Here is a 16,215-nt window from a genome sequence, read left to right on the forward strand (position 1 = left end):
TTTGGAAATTTCCACAGCACGCGCCTGCCACCTTGTGGAAGAGTTTGGTATTGCTACTGAGCTCCTTTGGGACTTTTTGTTCTTAAGGTGGACTTCCAAGAATCTGACTCAGCGGTGATGAGTCAGGAGCAGGGAGTCGATGCCAGTAAGTAATAAAACCTTCATTTTTTTATGTCATGGATTAGAAATTACACTTATGTCGCAACTAATTATGCAACAATTATCATTATTGCTCCTGTAATTATCATATTCGTGCATTATAGTCTTTTTTGTTTTGTTTTTGTTTGTCATTTCTTATCTTTTTGACAGTGACATTTGTATTAAATTAAATGAAATGAAATGAGATTATTTTCTGCGCTGTGACACTTGTTTAAACGAAACTACAGCTGAAACTCTTCCTGCCTGTTGCACAGAAGGAAGAGTCCGGGCGGGAGGGTGAGGAGGACGCGGGGAGACAAGGCGTTTGACCGCAGACGGAGGACTCGCTCCACCTTAAGACCTCAGCGGCCCCGCTCTGCTCCCTCTCCCCGGGGGAAGCAGAGCTGCGGAGCCCGGCCACGGAGCACCACAGCCGGCTTGGCACAGAGGTGGAGGAGGAGGTGCGTTACCATCCCCGGCCACTACAGCACAGACAGACACTGCTGCTGCTTCATATCTGTGCTGGATGAAGCTGAAAGTCGCTGAGTCAGTCACAAAGTTTCGTAATAATAACAAATATCTGATCGATATCGGTGATCACATGAGTATTAATTAAAGTGCGTCATGCATGTGCCAGACAATCACACATGAACACATCTCCGCACACTCATCGTGATTGATTATTATGGCACGGCTCCAGGTCGCTGGTGCGTTTTCATTGCGCACGGGATTTGGCCCCTTTCACATCAAAGGGCCCCGAGGGAAGGGGGTGGTCCCGGGGCAGGGGGATATAAAGGAGGGACCGGCTCCGGTCTGAGAGCAGAGTAACAGACTAAACGGGCCAGTAAAGCAACCGAACGCCTGCCCCGAACTCTGACAGAGAACTCGAGAGAAAAACTGAAACATCTGCTGAAGAAACCAGTTCTTTTGGAATTTACTGCTGAGCTCCAGCTTCTGTCTGTTTTCATTTAAAGATTTTTTTTTGCAACAAGTCAGACCTGCACGTAACTGTACTGAGTTTTGCACTGGATTTGATCCTTCGTTAGATCGTTTTTTTATGCGTCTGGACACTTTTGTGGAAGTTCAAAGACAGTTTGGTGATTTGTAGACTTTAAAAAAAAGAAAAGAAAAGTAAAAAGGATTTACTTTGTTTCCTCGTAGAAACTTCAGTGTCACACTTTCTTTCCACTTGTGGGATTTCACGGTTAAATCATGTGGTTTTTACGCGTGTCCATTGGTTTGATTCTGTGCGTCGGCGCGGCGCACAGCGCGTGGGAGGAGAGCACCGTGGTGCCGGTCAGACTGGACCCGGCGGCCCGGGCGCAGAGCGACGCCGAAGAATGGCGGAGTCTGTCCGCGGAGGAGAAGGAGAAGGTGGCGGAGACGAGGCTGTACCGGTTGGACGTATTTGGCACTCAGTTGATCTTGCAGCTAGAACCAGACCAGACCTTCCTCGCGCCGGGGTTTGTCTTCCACATTGTGGGGACTCCCGAGCCGACCCAGGAACCCAAGAGCGGAGCAGAGCCGGGCTGCTTCTTCTCCGGCACGGTGAATGGAGAGGAGAACTCCGCCGCTGCGCTCAACCTGTGCCACGGGCTCAGAGGCGGATTCTACTTTCAGGGTGAAGAGTATTTCATCCAGCCCCTCAACTCCACTGAGCAGGAGGAGCAGGAGGAGGAGGAGGTGGTGCACATGATCCGCCGGAGAGGTCGGCCAGCTTTGGCTGAGGAGGGGAGCTCCAAGTGCGGGGTCAACGAGGACGAGGCGAGGGTGCCAAAGAATCTGGAGAAAGAAGCGACGCGCACGCATGCAAACGCGGAGCAGACAGGTGAGGCCGCAGATGTGTTATTATGCGCATTATTATCGAGATAAAGCAGCAAAAAAATCACCTGCAGGCTTAAACCTGACAAAGAGAGTGATTTTATTTCATCTTTAGACCAAAGATTTACAAGATGCAGTGAGTTAAGGATCATGAAAAGTCAGTAAAACTTCCAGAGAGAGAGAAAACACAGACAATTTTACATTTTTCCACATTTATTAATGATTAACCATCATATCAACAGAAATCTGATCTAATTCATTATGGGACAAAGTTGTTCTGACCAAAACAATAATTGTGTTAAAATTGCTATAAAATGTGAACAATAATGTCATAAAATGTTGTTTAAACAAATTAGAATGACTTTATTTTACACTTTAAAACAATTAAAAAGTAGTGCTTTTTTCATCTAAATTCCTCTGATTTCCCCTGTGTAACTCCTCCAGGACCCACCAGTGGGCCGCAGCCCTCTTATTGGGAAACCCTTTTTTCTTTTCTTCCTTTCTTCCAGTTTTATCTTGTTTAAAAACAAACAGATTAACTGAAGTCGGTCTGCAGAGAAAACTGCTGTCAGCTGGAGCTGTTCAGGCGTAAATGGACCCAACTACCTTTTTGACAGCAGTGGAGAGGAGGAATGGAAGGGAGGAGGGAGGGAGGGAGGGAGGAGGGAGGCTTCCACTAGGAAGAAGAGGAGGAAAGGAGGGGAGGAGTGATGGAGGAAGGGGAGGGGAGGGGAGGCAGTAGAGCGGCTGGTACCACCAGCACCGGCTGACATTTTTCCTCCTGAAAGGATTTTCTCCTCTTTTTCTTTTTTCTTCTTTTTTTCCTCATCAGAGAGAGAGAGAGAGAGAGGGAGGGAGAGAGAGAAGGTCATTTTAGGAATGTGGAGTCTGTGGAGGAGGAGCTGACAGTGGTGTGATGCTGAGTCATGATAGTCAGACTCTCACAGGAGCATCCACGGCCTCTATACAACACAATAATAATAATTATTATAATAATAATAATAACAATAATTATTATAAAAATAGAAAATAATTAAAATGCTGATTCTTTTTGATTTAAAAACATCCAATAAATTACATAAAATAAAAGCATAAAGACAGAAACTTAATCCAAACAGAAAACTTGATTAATCCCTGAAGTTCAATTCAATCTCTTCAGTCCACAGCCGACATATATCAATCTGTCTTTTTTATTGTTTTTATTTTTGTGCACATGGACATTGTGAAAACAGGACCTGCATTGACCTGCTCTGTCTCCGTCTCTGTGTCCTCAGCTCACCACAGAACCCGGCGCTTCGTGTCCACGCCGCGCTACCTGGAGATCATGCTGGTGGCCGACCAGTCCATGGCCGAGTTCCACGGCGCGGGCCTCAAACCCTACCTGCTGACCATCATGGCGGTGGCGTCGCGCCTCTACCGCCACCACAGCATCCACAACTCCATCAGCCTGGCGGTGGTGAAGCTGCTGGTCGTGTACGAGGAGGAGCGCGGCCCTCAGGTGTCGTCCAACGCCGCCGTCACCCTGCGCAACTTCTGCCAGTGGCAGCGGCAGCACAACCCGGCGAGCGACCGACACCCGGAGCACTACGACACCGCCGTGCTCTTCACCAGAACAGTACGTTTGTGATGAGGAAGTGACAAAATGAATAAATGAATGAATGTTGAAAGTTCAGACGTTAATCTCCACTCTCTGCCGTTACCAGGACCTGTGCGGCGCTCATTCGTGTGACACTCTGGGGATGGCCGACGTTGGCACGGTGTGCGACCCGGACAAAAGCTGCTCCATCGTGGAAGACGACGGACTTCAAGCTGCGTTTACCGTCGCGCATGAACTGGGTAAATAAACACAAAGAATCTGTGAGCTGTTTGGTCAGAGGTTTACAAAGAGGTCAAAAGACCCCGAATTCTGCCTTTAATTCAGATGAATAAACAGTTGCATCATCTGTGTCCTCCAGGCCACGTCTTCAACATGCCCCACGACGACGCCCAGCTCTGCTCCGGGGTCAACGGACCGCACTGGGGCTCCCACATGATGGCCTCCACGCTGTCCAACCTGGACCAGCAGCAGCCGTGGTCCCCGTGCTCCGCCCTCATGGTCACCACCTTCCTGGACAACGGCCACGGCCAGTGTCTCCTGGACAAGCCCGTGAAGCCTCAGCCGCTGCCCCAGCCGCTGCCCGGCACGGTCTACGACGCCGACCACCAGTGCCGACTCACCTTTGGCGACGACTCGCAGCATTGCCCCGACCTGAGCACCACGTGTGCGGCCCTGTGGTGCACCGTCACCACGTCCAACGGTCTGCTGGTGTGTCAGACCAAGAACTTCCCCTGGGCTGACGGGACGCCGTGTGGACATGACAGCTACTGCCTGGCTGGACAGTGTCTGACCAAGAGCCAAGCTGCCAAACACCAGGTAAGGTGTCCGTCCGTCCGTCCATCGCCCTGACGCTGGCACCTGCCGGTCTTCAGCTCCCCGTTCATCTCGCACTCATGTTGTTGCCTCTGCTGCTTTCAGACTCCTGTGAACGGTGGTTGGGGGATGTGGGGACCGTGGGGCGACTGCTCCCGGACCTGTGGAGGGGGAGTGCAGTATTCCTTCCGCACCTGCGACAACCCTTTGCCCAAGAACGGGGGCAAGTACTGCGAGGGCAAGAGGATCCAGTACCGCTCCTGCAACACGGAGTCGTGCCCCGATAACAACGGTGAGAGACTTGTTTTTGGTTCCATTTGTACCAAACTGAGGGTCTGCATCATCTGTAGCAGACCCTCAAGGTTCCGATGGTTGTAGAAAGTACGAGTAGCTTCCAGTTCAGGCGCTAACTGTGACTTCTGTCCCATTTTTCCCGCAGGCCTCTCCTTCCGTGAAGAGCAGTGTCTGGCTCACAACGACATGTCAGCACAAGTGTCGCTGGGTTCCGGAGAGGGAGTCGAGTGGGTGCCCAAGTACGCCGGAGTGTCACCCAAGGACCGATGCAAGCTGGTGTGCAGGGCCAAAGGAACCGGATACTTCTTTGTCCTCAAATCTAAGGTAAGAGCTTATCGGTAAACTGTGTGTGTGTGTGTGTGTGTTAGAGTCTTAGTTTAAAAACCTCATAAAAGTCTCTGTACGTGTGCAAACCTGCACGACGAAGGATCAGCGCGTGTAGTTTCTTTCAGCCCTGAGGGACGTTTGACTGTTATGTAACAGTTTCACAGCAGATGTGATTCTCAACCGTGTGTGTGTGTGTCTCTGCCGCCCTCAGGTGGCTGACGGCACGCCCTGCAGCCCGGACTCCACCTCCGTCTGCGTGCAGGGCCAGTGTGTGAAGGCCGGCTGCGACCGCGTCATCGGCTCCTCGCGGCGCTTCGATAAGTGCGGGGTGTGCGGCGGCGACGGCTCCACCTGCAAGAAGGTGTCCGGCTCTCTGGACCGCGCCAGGTAAACATCCAACTCTGAAACTCAACCCTGTGCTTGTGGATGGGTGTAATTAAGGTTTTTACTGATGCTGACAGAAGAGTGTGCCTCTTTACTTCACCACCAGAGGTCACTGTTGTAAAAGACTGTACATTTTTATACCATTTTACTTCTGGTTATCAATGCTCATCCATAAAAGATGTTTTCATGTATAAGTCTGACCACTAGAGGTCTCTGTTTCAGGCCTGGGTACCAGGATGTTGTCACTATCCCTGCTGGTGCCACCCACCTGGACGTTAAGCAGCGCGCCCCAGGTAACGGTCGTCACGACAACAGCTACCTGGCGGTGCGTCGCCAGGACGGAAGCTACCTGCTGAACGGTAACTACAAACTCATGACCATGGAGACGGACATCACCCTGCGCGGGGCGCTGTTGCGCTACAGCGGCTCCGCCGCCGCGCTGGAGAGGATCCGGAGTTTCGCGCCGCTCCCCGAGGCCGTCACCATCCAGGTGCTGTCCGTCGGAGAAGCCCCGAGGCCCCGGGTCAAGTACAGCTACTTCACCCCGAGACCCAACAGCGCCGCTTCCTCCTCTAGTAACGGCGGACGCCGCCAGTCCATCAATGCCATCCGAGAGGTGGGCGGAGCCGAGTGGACCCTGAGGGAGTGGGGTCCTTGTTCCCAGACGTGTGGCGGAGGCATGCAGCAGAGGGAGGTGGTGTGCGTGGACGCCCAGGGCCGTCCCTCCAGAGACTGTCCAGAGGAGCTGCGTCCGCTGGCCTCGCGGTCCTGCTCCTCCCAGTCCTGCCCCTCCTGGCTCCTCGGAGAGTGGTCCGTCTGCTCTAAGACCTGCGGACGAGGCTTCCGTAAACGCCAGCTGCGCTGCATCGGCCACGACGGACGCACGCTCACCCACGACAGCTGTGACCCCAAAGACCGGCCGCGACCCCTGCTGGAACTGTGCAATCAGGGAGTGTGTTAAGGGACCGCGTCGCAATTTCTAACCTCCCGCGCATCCAGCCAGCTTCGAGAGAGTAATCAGACTCCGACTCTGATCTTCACTGCCTCTGATGAATGTTTACACCCAGAGCAAGAGTGCTGCAGGATCCCGGGACAGTCCCAGAGGACGGCGACCGTTAAACTGAGCGTGTGAGGAACCGCGCGGACACTGAACCACCGACCGACCACAGCTGTGCTGCTGCTCCTCCTGTCTGTCCTCACACAGGCACAGCACGTCCCTAAAGTCCCTAAAGTCCTAAAGAGAGCATGCTGCTTACCGTGCCAACGTCATGCTTCAGTGTGTGTGTGTGAGTGAGTACAAGTGTGTGGATGTCAGAGTTTTAAATGGTGTTTGTCCAAGCTGGGCTGGACAGATACTTCAAGTGATAGTTCAGGGGCTTTTATTTTTGAAGTGTGGTTATATGCACAAGGACGTGAGGAAGAACAGGTTTCAGCCACTTAACTAAACGCTGACACGCGCATGCGTCTCCGACATCTCAAGAATATGTTTGCTGCTGTTTTATGACTGGAAACTGAAGTTTGTTGATCCTCTGCTGCCTCCATGAGTAAGTTTAAATGTTTTACTTTGTGACTTTGTTTGGATTCACCTCAGTGAGTGACACAAACTCACCACACGAGGCAGCAGTGGACCAGCAGCTCCTGTTTCCCCGTGAGCTGAAAACAATGATTTTCTCTATGTATTTTGGTTCGGGAGAATGAGAAAAGTTTGCAGTTTACAAACTGCAGTTTTCAGCCCGAAAAAGTGGCTAAAATCAGTTTTTGCTAACATCGCGTCCACTCCTCATACGGCCACATTTCAAGAAACGTGAACTGTCCCTTTAAAGTTTTGGGGTGTGTGTGTGTGTATGGGGGGGTTATTGCAGATTATATAAAAGAAAACTAATGAAAGAGAATAGCTCATATTCTACTTGCTCACCCCATCAGGTATGGAAAATAAGTTTAGCTCATAGTGTTTATGTTCAAATCTTGCCAGTTTTATTCATATTTTTTGTTATTATAATTATTATTATTATTATTATTTTGTATTTATCACAAACCTGTAGCACTTCAGCTTTGTTTTTATGCCAGTGGCACATTTTTAAACACCTAGACGTCTCTAAATGCCTCAGTACTTTGTCGTTCAGCCATATCTCGCCCTCGTTTACACCGCCTTCAATGAGGGAGCGTTTTCAAAGACCAAAGAAGAGTGTGTGTGTGTGTGTGTGTGTGTGTGTGTGTGTGTGTGAGACCTAGAGAGGGACTTGTCTCCTGCTACTACTTCATAAGTAAGTCTCTCCTGCCTTCTGCGAAGGCCCTGTTTTGTTTCTTGTTCATTTCTCTTCTCTTTTTGTACAGAATATTCCAAACGTTATTTATTTTTGTACAGCCTGTTCAATGTAATCATGTGGCTTTTTTTTAATATTATTTTTTGTTTGTCATTGAGATCACAGAAGGAAGTAGAATATATAGAGTATTTATACAGTGTTACATATATATATATATGTATATGTATGTATATATATATATATATATATATATATATATATGGTCCTAGGTTCATGAATAAAAGTATCACATTGACTTGTGCAGCCGTCGTGTCCTGAGTGGTTTGTCTCAAAAATGTCCTGTTTAATCTGGTTTTTTTTGTTTGTTTTTTTTAAAAAGAAACATTTTTTTTTTGCTTCTTCAATGTGAATATTTCCATTTTTTCCAGGACATTTTTCAACATTTTCTGACCAAACAATCCTTGGATTAACTGATGAAAATAATCGTTAATTGTAGTTTCTTCAAAGATATACTGTAGTTTACACTTTGAATATTGAATTTGTTTTGTAATTCAGGTTTTGTCCACTAGATGGGCATGTTTCATCCACTTTGTAAAGCCCTTTTGCTCCACACATTTTAAAACATGAATAAAGTACTGAAATAGTTTTTACATATTTGTTTATTTGTTGAGTTTTAAGCCGGAATAATCCTTTAAATGATTTTATTCAGCTGGGTTTTAAAGCTGCAGTACGTAACTCTCAACAGAAAACACTGTGAGATAACGTTTATGTCGTGAAACGGGCCGAGGGAGCGTTTGTGCGTACGCAGCAGCAGAGCAGGGGCGGGCGGAGTCAAGAGGCGTTTATCCCGTGTGAAAAACATTTGGTGGACGCCTCTTTGTGCTGTCGTTCAAACGCGTTTGCAGTCGTCTGCCTTGACCTTAAATCACTTCCTGTGTGCAGGCGCGGGAACATAGCAGCTATAAACGCTAATCTGTGTAAATTAAAAAGTGAATTGAATCGTCTTCTTCTCAGATTATCCTTGAGGTTGAAGTCGATGAAAATGTCACAGAGGTTTGTTTCCACTGCCACCTGCTGGTGAGGACATGAATCTCCTCCCCCAACCGGTCACAGAAACAACCACAGTCCCACTGCTGCTCTGGACTGTCGGGGGCCCGGGGGGCCCGGCGGGGTGGGGGGGTGTACGATCGCCTGCCTTGTTGGCTCCCATGCAGCAACAAAGGAAATCATTATCCTGTAATTATACAATGGTTAAGAAGAAAATTGGCCTCCTCCTCCATAATGTGCATGATAGTAGGATCTGTTGACCCCACAGACAGAGAGAGAGAGAGAGAGAGAGAGAGAGAGAGAGAGGAGGTAAAACTTCATCAACTTTACTTTGTGAAGAAAAACTCTGACTTTATTAGAACGTCAACATTCTAAAAAGCTTCTTTTTCTTTTACCTGCTTGTTTGTTCATGTCTCGGTGTCACGACTCTAAAAACATCTGGAAAGCATCATGAATCACGGCCGCTGCTGCTGCTGCTGCTGCTGCTGCTGCTGCTGTCGCTGTGGGTGGCATTTTTTCTGAGAGAGCTAAATAATGATCGTCGCTCCTCTGCTGCCCTGCTCACGTTTGTTTGACTCAGACTTTCAGTTCACAGAGTTTGTCTTATTTCAGCATGTATTAGAAGAATGTGGTGGTTTTTGATTATGTAAGAGAATAAGTGAGCGTTCATGTGAACACTGAAGTATAATTTTGCGCTTTAATGATCACTTTTATAGTCGAGCACAAAGTGGTGGTGTTTTTAAAGGCAAAGTGTTTCCAGCACACGTGTGTGTGTGTGTGTGTGTGTGTGTGTGTGAGGAGGAGTGGGTTCATGTTCACATTTTAGCTCAAACACGAGAGGACGAAGATTTACGACTTTATTTTGTAAAATAGTCGCAGTAAATGAAACATTTTTATTGTGTTTTTATTTACAACGTATTCAAAGGATCGTTCAAGGATATGCAGCAATTTAAAAATAAATGTAGGGACAAAGGTTTTTGACAAATGAACTGTTGAAATGTGCTGAACAAATATGAACCCTGAAGAATTCATCCATTCATAAGCCTTCAAGTGATATATCGTGTTTATTATTATTTAAGTGATTTTCCCGTTCACATCAAAGCAACGTGTACATTTTGTTCCGCTTCTTTTTTTTTTACAATCAGCTAAAAAAAAACCTGTCAACTGTAAAAATAAAACATAAATAATAAAATAGATAAATAAATAATGACCAAATAAAAAAAAAACTTGACCCTTTAAAGCCTTTAAAGATTCATTTCCACTACATCACACATTCATTCAACTGGTGGTTAACTGACATATTCACCGCAGATTTTCACAATAAAAATCCTTAAAAACATAACTTCAAAATAAAGGTGTTTGTTTTGATGTTTAACAATATGTAATTCACAATAATTTAAAAAAACAACACATTTATGTGTCAAAATGAATCAATGAATTGGCGGGCCAGATGAGATCCATGTGAGGTTCCGCATGTGGCACGCAAGCCGCCGGTTTTGGACCTCTCTTTTTTAGGCTGACTTCCTACCTCCTCTCTCTCTCTCTCTCTCTCCCTCTGTGCAGTGGAAATGGGGGAGGAGAGGAGGAGATGGGGGAGGAGCTGAGAGGAGTCACAGCAGGCAGTCAGTCAGTCAGTCAGTCCGAGGTGAGAGAGCAAAGCAGAGAGGTTCACACGTGGAGGAGAAAAAACTCCAGTGGGAAGCACCGCGAAAGTGGCCTGTTTGTGAGGAGACACCCCATAATAACCATGTATCTGGAAGAACCGAACAGGTGACGTCTCCTCCTGCTGCTCTTTACTCCTGAGACGCTCATGGAAACCCTCTGCAGGAGGAGCAGGAGTTGGAGGAGGACGCAGGCGGGGAGCTGGCTGGGAAACTCGCTCCTACTTTGTTTATTCACCGGTGAGTTTTTGTTTTTTCTCAACATCCCACGCGCACCCACGTGGTGATCCCGAATTAAATAATAATACAAATAAGTAGTGTTAATAATGATGAAGTGATGACGCGTGTCCTGCAGCGTCAGGGATGAATGAGTGACTGAGTGAATGCGCAGGAAAACACCGCTTTTTGGATGCACTAATTCCACTTTTACGCACAGCCATGACGCACAGACCGAGAACGTAAGATGTGAGAAAACTGCTGGAAACTTTTGATCTGAGGCGAGTCTGTGGTGGAGGAGGGGGGTGCAGAGTGTGTGTGTGTGTGTGTGTGTGTGAGAGAAAGGGGGTGGGGGTGAAGGACATTGTCTCACTGCAGCGTGTGTGTGGAGAGACAGGAGCCAGGAGCTGATGAGGGACCACCCAGACTGAGTCTCCTGCTGCTGGGACCTCCCTCAAGTCATTCACATGGGAATCCCATAACTTTTTAAACACATATGTGTGTGTGTGTGTGTGTGTGTGTGTTCCATTACTCACACCCTCCTTCATTAAGGACACATCGGGCAAAACATGATTGTGATATTTAAGGCCTTTTTTTGTTGTGTGGAGCGAGTACACAAGGAAAAAACAGCCACCAGTGACACCTTCTCACGTCTGTAACTTATGTTCACGTCTTTATTTCACTCTAAAACAGACTTTTCCAACAGGAAAGTGGAGTTTGTAAAACCACTCGCTCTCCCACACCAAACCCCAGAGAGAAAACCAGCGACTTAACATCACAGCACACAGGAGTTTTTGATCCACTTGCTGCCTCCATGTGCAACTTGAAATGTGCTATACTGTGACTTGATGTTTGAAACCATTTGTTTAGATTGACCTCAGTGACACAAACTGACCACACGAGGCAGCAGTGGACCAGCAGCATCTGTGCGTGTACGCGCTAAAATCACACATTTTCTCAAAGGACTTTGGTGCGGGGGAAAATGAGTGGTTTACAAACGTCCTGAGTTCCAGTGTCTTGGCTCAAATCATGCTGACAATGTCAAAAACCCTGAACTGTCCCTTTAATGTGGTTTCCCTCCCCGTGTGCATTTAAAATCACTGTACACACACACACACACACACACACACAGCTGTGCCTCTACTTGTCTCAACCTGCTGCCACAACTTTTGGTGAGTTGTGTGTTTGTTGAGGCCTTTTTTGCAAACAGGCACACTTTAAATAAAGGAGCACACACACACACACACACACACACACACACACACACACACACACTGAGAATGAAAACAAGCTTGGTGCACGTACACACACGTTCTCTCAGCAATCACTCACACTCAAAAACAACGTGTGCCTGGAGGCGTACGAGCCACGAGGAGAAAACACAGAACTTTGACCTGAACACACACACACACACACACACACACACACACACACACACACACACACACACACACACACGTCAAGAATAAGGCCTGCTGCTGGGTGTAAAGTGATGGTGCCGGATCAGGATCCACGCTGATGCGCAGGTGCTAAATGTTAGAATATGTTAATGTGGCCACTCAACGCCGTGGCCCGGTCTAATCACTTCCCACTCAGGAAGGAATAATTCTGCCGCTGAATCACTGCTCGCGCTCATCTGCGTCCATCTCTGATTTCAATAAGAGCTGAATAATTCAAATTTATCAGTCTGAAGCAAACGGAGGCCGCGTCTAATGGCTCTATTTTTCTTCCAAGTAACATTTCAATCAATTTATGTCTTTAGATTCTCACGGTGAATATTAATCTGGAAAAAATATGATAGCAGATCAAATTTAGTGACTTTTTAGCTGCATCGTCACTTTTTTTTACCCTTAAAATTGATCAAATGTTTTAAACCTGTCAGAAAATGCATTTTCTTTATAATATAATCATTTAAAACCAAACATATTTTCAGTTTTTCCTCCTGCGTGAGAACAACCAGCATCATATTTGAACATTTCTGATGCCAGAGCTGGTGATTTTTGCAGGAAATACAAGCAGCAACAGTTTCAGGTCAAATGTCAAAATGATAAAAACATTAAGGCTTAATCCGCTTAATGTTATGAGCATATCATGTTTTTTAAAAGGTGATAATCTGTGTGCTGTGTCGCTGACGCAGAGCCAGCTGCTCCACCGCCTCAGTTCTCATGCGTGTCATTCGTCATACAGTGAGATACTGGGCCGCGGTCACATGGCAACGGCGGCTTGTTACCATTATGAGCAGAAGGCGTCTTTGTGACCAGAGTCGGAGGAAATGAGAGACTTAAATCGCTCTTTTCTGAATTTAACAATGACATTTGTAAACCGCTCACTCTCCCACACCAAACCCCATAGAGAAAACAAGTGATTTTAGGTTACAGCACACAGGAGTTTTTCAAACCACTGCTGCCTCCGTCAGTAACGCTCAAAGTGGCACCAACTGTAGTTTCCAGTCTGTCCTACATTAGATTATTAGACGAGCCTTTAGATAACTCTGTTTTTCCTTGTGTTTTCTCTGAACTATCCCTTTTTTAAATACAGTAATCAAAAATGTCATAGTATAGTATGTGGTCCAAAATCAGTCAAAAAAGTCATAGGTTAGTATGTGGTCCAAAATCAGTCAAAAAAGTCATAGGTTAGTATGTCGTCCAAAATCCGTCAAAAAAGTCATAGGTTAGTATGTCATCCAAAATCAATCAAAAAAGACATAGTATAGTAAGTTGTCCAAAATCGGTCAAAAAAGTCATAGTATATACTGTAGTACACTGTCCAAAATCAGTCCAAAATGTCATAGTATACTGTAGTACGTTGTCCAAAATCAGTCAAATAGTCATAGTATAGTATGTGGTCCAAAATCACTCTAAAAAGTCATAGTGTATTATGTCATCTAAAATCTGAAAAAAGGTCAAAGTATAGTAGTCAGTAAGGTCACATTTAAGTGATTTATTTAAACTAAAACAAGCGTTCTTTAATTTACTTCCACGTGTCTCTTCTTTACGTGAATAAAAGTCGTCTCACAGTGGAGACAAAGACAGTCTGTCCTGCTTTGATTGGAGACAGGGGGCGGCGGTGCTGAAAGATAAAGACGATTACATTTCCAGGGTTTGACACAGCGAGCAGGAGTTCATGTCCAGCTGTAGCGGCGCTCGTTTTCTGCCGTGTTCACTCCATTAGCGGCGAGCAGGGAGTGCGAGTGCTGGGCCTGTGGCTAATTACACCATGAGGGATGAGCAGCGAGGGCTCATTAGCGGCGGCGGTGGCTGAGACACACTGTGTCTTCTCCTGGATAATGATGTTGGATCTGTGGCGAGGGAAGACCGGGCGCTCACCGTTTCATCAAACGTCGGAATGTCGGGGTTAACGTGGCTGTTGACTTCATCGTCTGAGTTCTCACAGAATCAGAAACCTCATTAACGTGAAGAACCCGAGAGAACAGGTTTGTACCTGCGCGCCGTTGCTTTAACGTCCTCTTCTGTTCAAAAACAAACTCAGCAGTCGACCTGTTAGTCGTCACTAACATGAATCCACAAACATTTAGCAATAAAAGAAGAGCAAAAGCAATCGATTGCCGCACAAGATAACGACTGATCTGTTTTATGACTGATCGACAGTCATGACGACCGACGTCAAAAGAAATAAAGTTTACGCACATGTAAGAACTACAACGACTCATGTTAGCATTAGCTAACTGCTGACGCAGCATTTTTTCACAGACTTAAAGCGTATTCACCAAAAATAATTTTTTTGGTCTGTTTTTACGAGATTTTTTGGGGGGTCTGTTTTTAAGTTTTTTAAAAACATTTTAACTGAACTTAACACAGACCGCGAAATAAGAAAACTCGTGAAAAAACTATTTTGGTGAATATAAAATGCTTCCGTACACTCATTCTAAAACTCTTGAAGTTAGCATGCTAACAGTTTGCTACGATCATCACCACCTGTTTTTGACGAGACACAAAAATACCGTGATATGAATTTGTGGTCATGTGAGACGTGTGATGATGTCATCAGTCAGAGAGAGAGACAGGGAAGTTTGTTGGCTCAGAGAAGAGAGACAAAGTGTCTTCACGTTGTTAATGTACGTGGACACGGTTGTAAACCAGGACGTCTCAGCAGATGTGATTAGCTTCGTCTGACTCTCTCTTCACAGTCTGGACTCCTCGTCTCTCGCTCCCTGAGCTACTCTGGCATGTTTTTACGGCCAGAGGTCAGAGGTCACACTGTGTGTCTTCACGTACAGCGGCCTAAACATGGAGGACGGCTGTTTGAGTGCATAATTACAGTGATTATCCCGCGCGGCAACACCTGCTAGCAGCTGTTAGCACCGTCAGAAAGTTGAGGCAGTCGGCTTTTCCTTCACCTCTGAAACTCTGACCCTGTTTTAAGACCTCAAACGCCTCACAGCAGCAGCTGTTACCACGGCGATTAGGGACACAAGCAAAAACCTGCACAAACACATGGTTTTCACATACATGGCCTGATATACATGCAGAGACTGAATATATACGATTATTAACCACAGGACATACACATGATTTTAATCACGTATAGCGTCATTTACTTAATAATCTACTTATTAATTTTTTTTCGCAACACAAATACATTGGTTTTTGTATCGAATAGTTTTGTTGTTTTCAATATTTTTCAGTATTTTGGTCATTTTTATTCATAACGCAAAAAAGATTTTGTAAAAACATTTTGTGGTAAAACTAATATTTTATAACTTGACAAAAGTCTGTAAAATGTTTTTGTAAATGGACTGTTACAATTTTCAGTTGGGATATTTGGGACAATTTGGGACATTTTTTCATAACAAATAAATTCGTAACAATTCAAGATTATGTAAAAAAAAAATTCATAGTGAAACTAGTATTTTTATAAAGTGACTAAAAAATTTTTTTTGTGGTGCAACATTTTTTTGTAACTTTTATGTGGATAATGTGACAATGTTTTTCATGATTTATCAAATCAGTTTGTCCACGCGGAAACACCACCTGACTGCCAGGTTTTTCAAAATAAAAGTCTCAGATGTATGTGCCGGGTGTCATGACATTTAAAGGTCAACGCCTACTCGTCGTGTCGGGTGGCGGCAGCAGTGATGGTGATGATGGTGGTGTTGTTGCCGGGGGCGATGTCCATGCCCGTGTTTCCAGTGTCATATTGACTGTTGCCTCGTCTTCACGTCATTGTGTCATTTAGCTTCAGGTCTAAACTCAGGGGGCGGAGTCTTTTCACTTCAAACGGCGTCCTGGTTTGTGTGTGTGTGATCAGCAGCTCCTATGTTTCTCCTCTTCACCTCCTTTACCCCCTCCCTCCTATCCTGCTCCTCCTCCTCCTCAGCTGATAATGGATGGCAGTGGCGGCCGGCGGTGCTCGGTGTGGTGGATGTAGGAAAGGTTTAATTAAATCACAGTCCAATCATAATCCATGTTGTTAATTAAACTGGATAATTTATAAGTACAAAAGAGCATATTTATTAGCCGCCGCACTCTGTGACGTGCGCGCCCCTCGTGCACGTGCACCTACACCTCCTGTGCCTAACAACCTTTTACTATTGATGCCTCACATGATTGATAACGAGACGGAGAGAGCCGAACTATTTGTCTAATGGCCGTGCAATTAAAGGCGGCTGTAAATGACCCGCGCCTCATTTCAT

The 16,215-nt window shown here is 46.0% G+C and overlaps 1 protein-coding gene across 1 annotated transcript; it reads left to right on the forward strand.

Annotated features, from left to right (window-relative positions):
• Positions 1–944: 944 nt before the first annotated feature.
• On the forward strand, positions 945–6,927 carry adamts1 (ADAM metallopeptidase with thrombospondin type 1 motif, 1). Its single transcript, XM_044019717.1, has 8 exons — positions 945–1,966; positions 3,234–3,574; positions 3,663–3,795; positions 3,915–4,372; positions 4,475–4,661; positions 4,809–4,987; positions 5,202–5,377; positions 5,597–6,927. The coding sequence occupies exons 1-8, from the start codon at positions 1,351–1,353 to the stop codon at positions 6,333–6,335; spliced, it is 2,829 nt and encodes a 942-aa protein (XP_043875652.1). The 5' UTR covers positions 945–1,350; the 3' UTR covers positions 6,336–6,927.
• Positions 6,928–16,215: the final 9,288 nt, after the last annotated feature.

Source organism: Solea senegalensis, linkage group LG2 (assembly GCF_019176455.1).
Source record: "Solea senegalensis isolate Sse05_10M linkage group LG2, IFAPA_SoseM_1, whole genome shotgun sequence".
NCBI lineage: Eukaryota > Metazoa > Chordata > Actinopteri > Pleuronectiformes > Soleidae > Solea > Solea senegalensis.

Bases quoted from the DNA above. Each gene is read 5' to 3' on its own strand.
- adamts1 (XM_044019717.1), top strand. From the start codon at position 1,351: ATGTGGTTTTTACGCGTGTCCATTGGTTTGATTCTGTGCGTCGGCGCG. The intron at 4,373-4,474 runs GTAAGGTGTCCG...TGCTGCTTTCAG, and splicing joins GCCAAGCTGCCAAACACCAG to ACTCCTGTGAACGGTGGTTG. The intron at 4,662-4,808 runs GTGAGAGACTTG...TTTTTCCCGCAG, and splicing joins GTCGTGCCCCGATAACAACG to GCCTCTCCTTCCGTGAAGAG.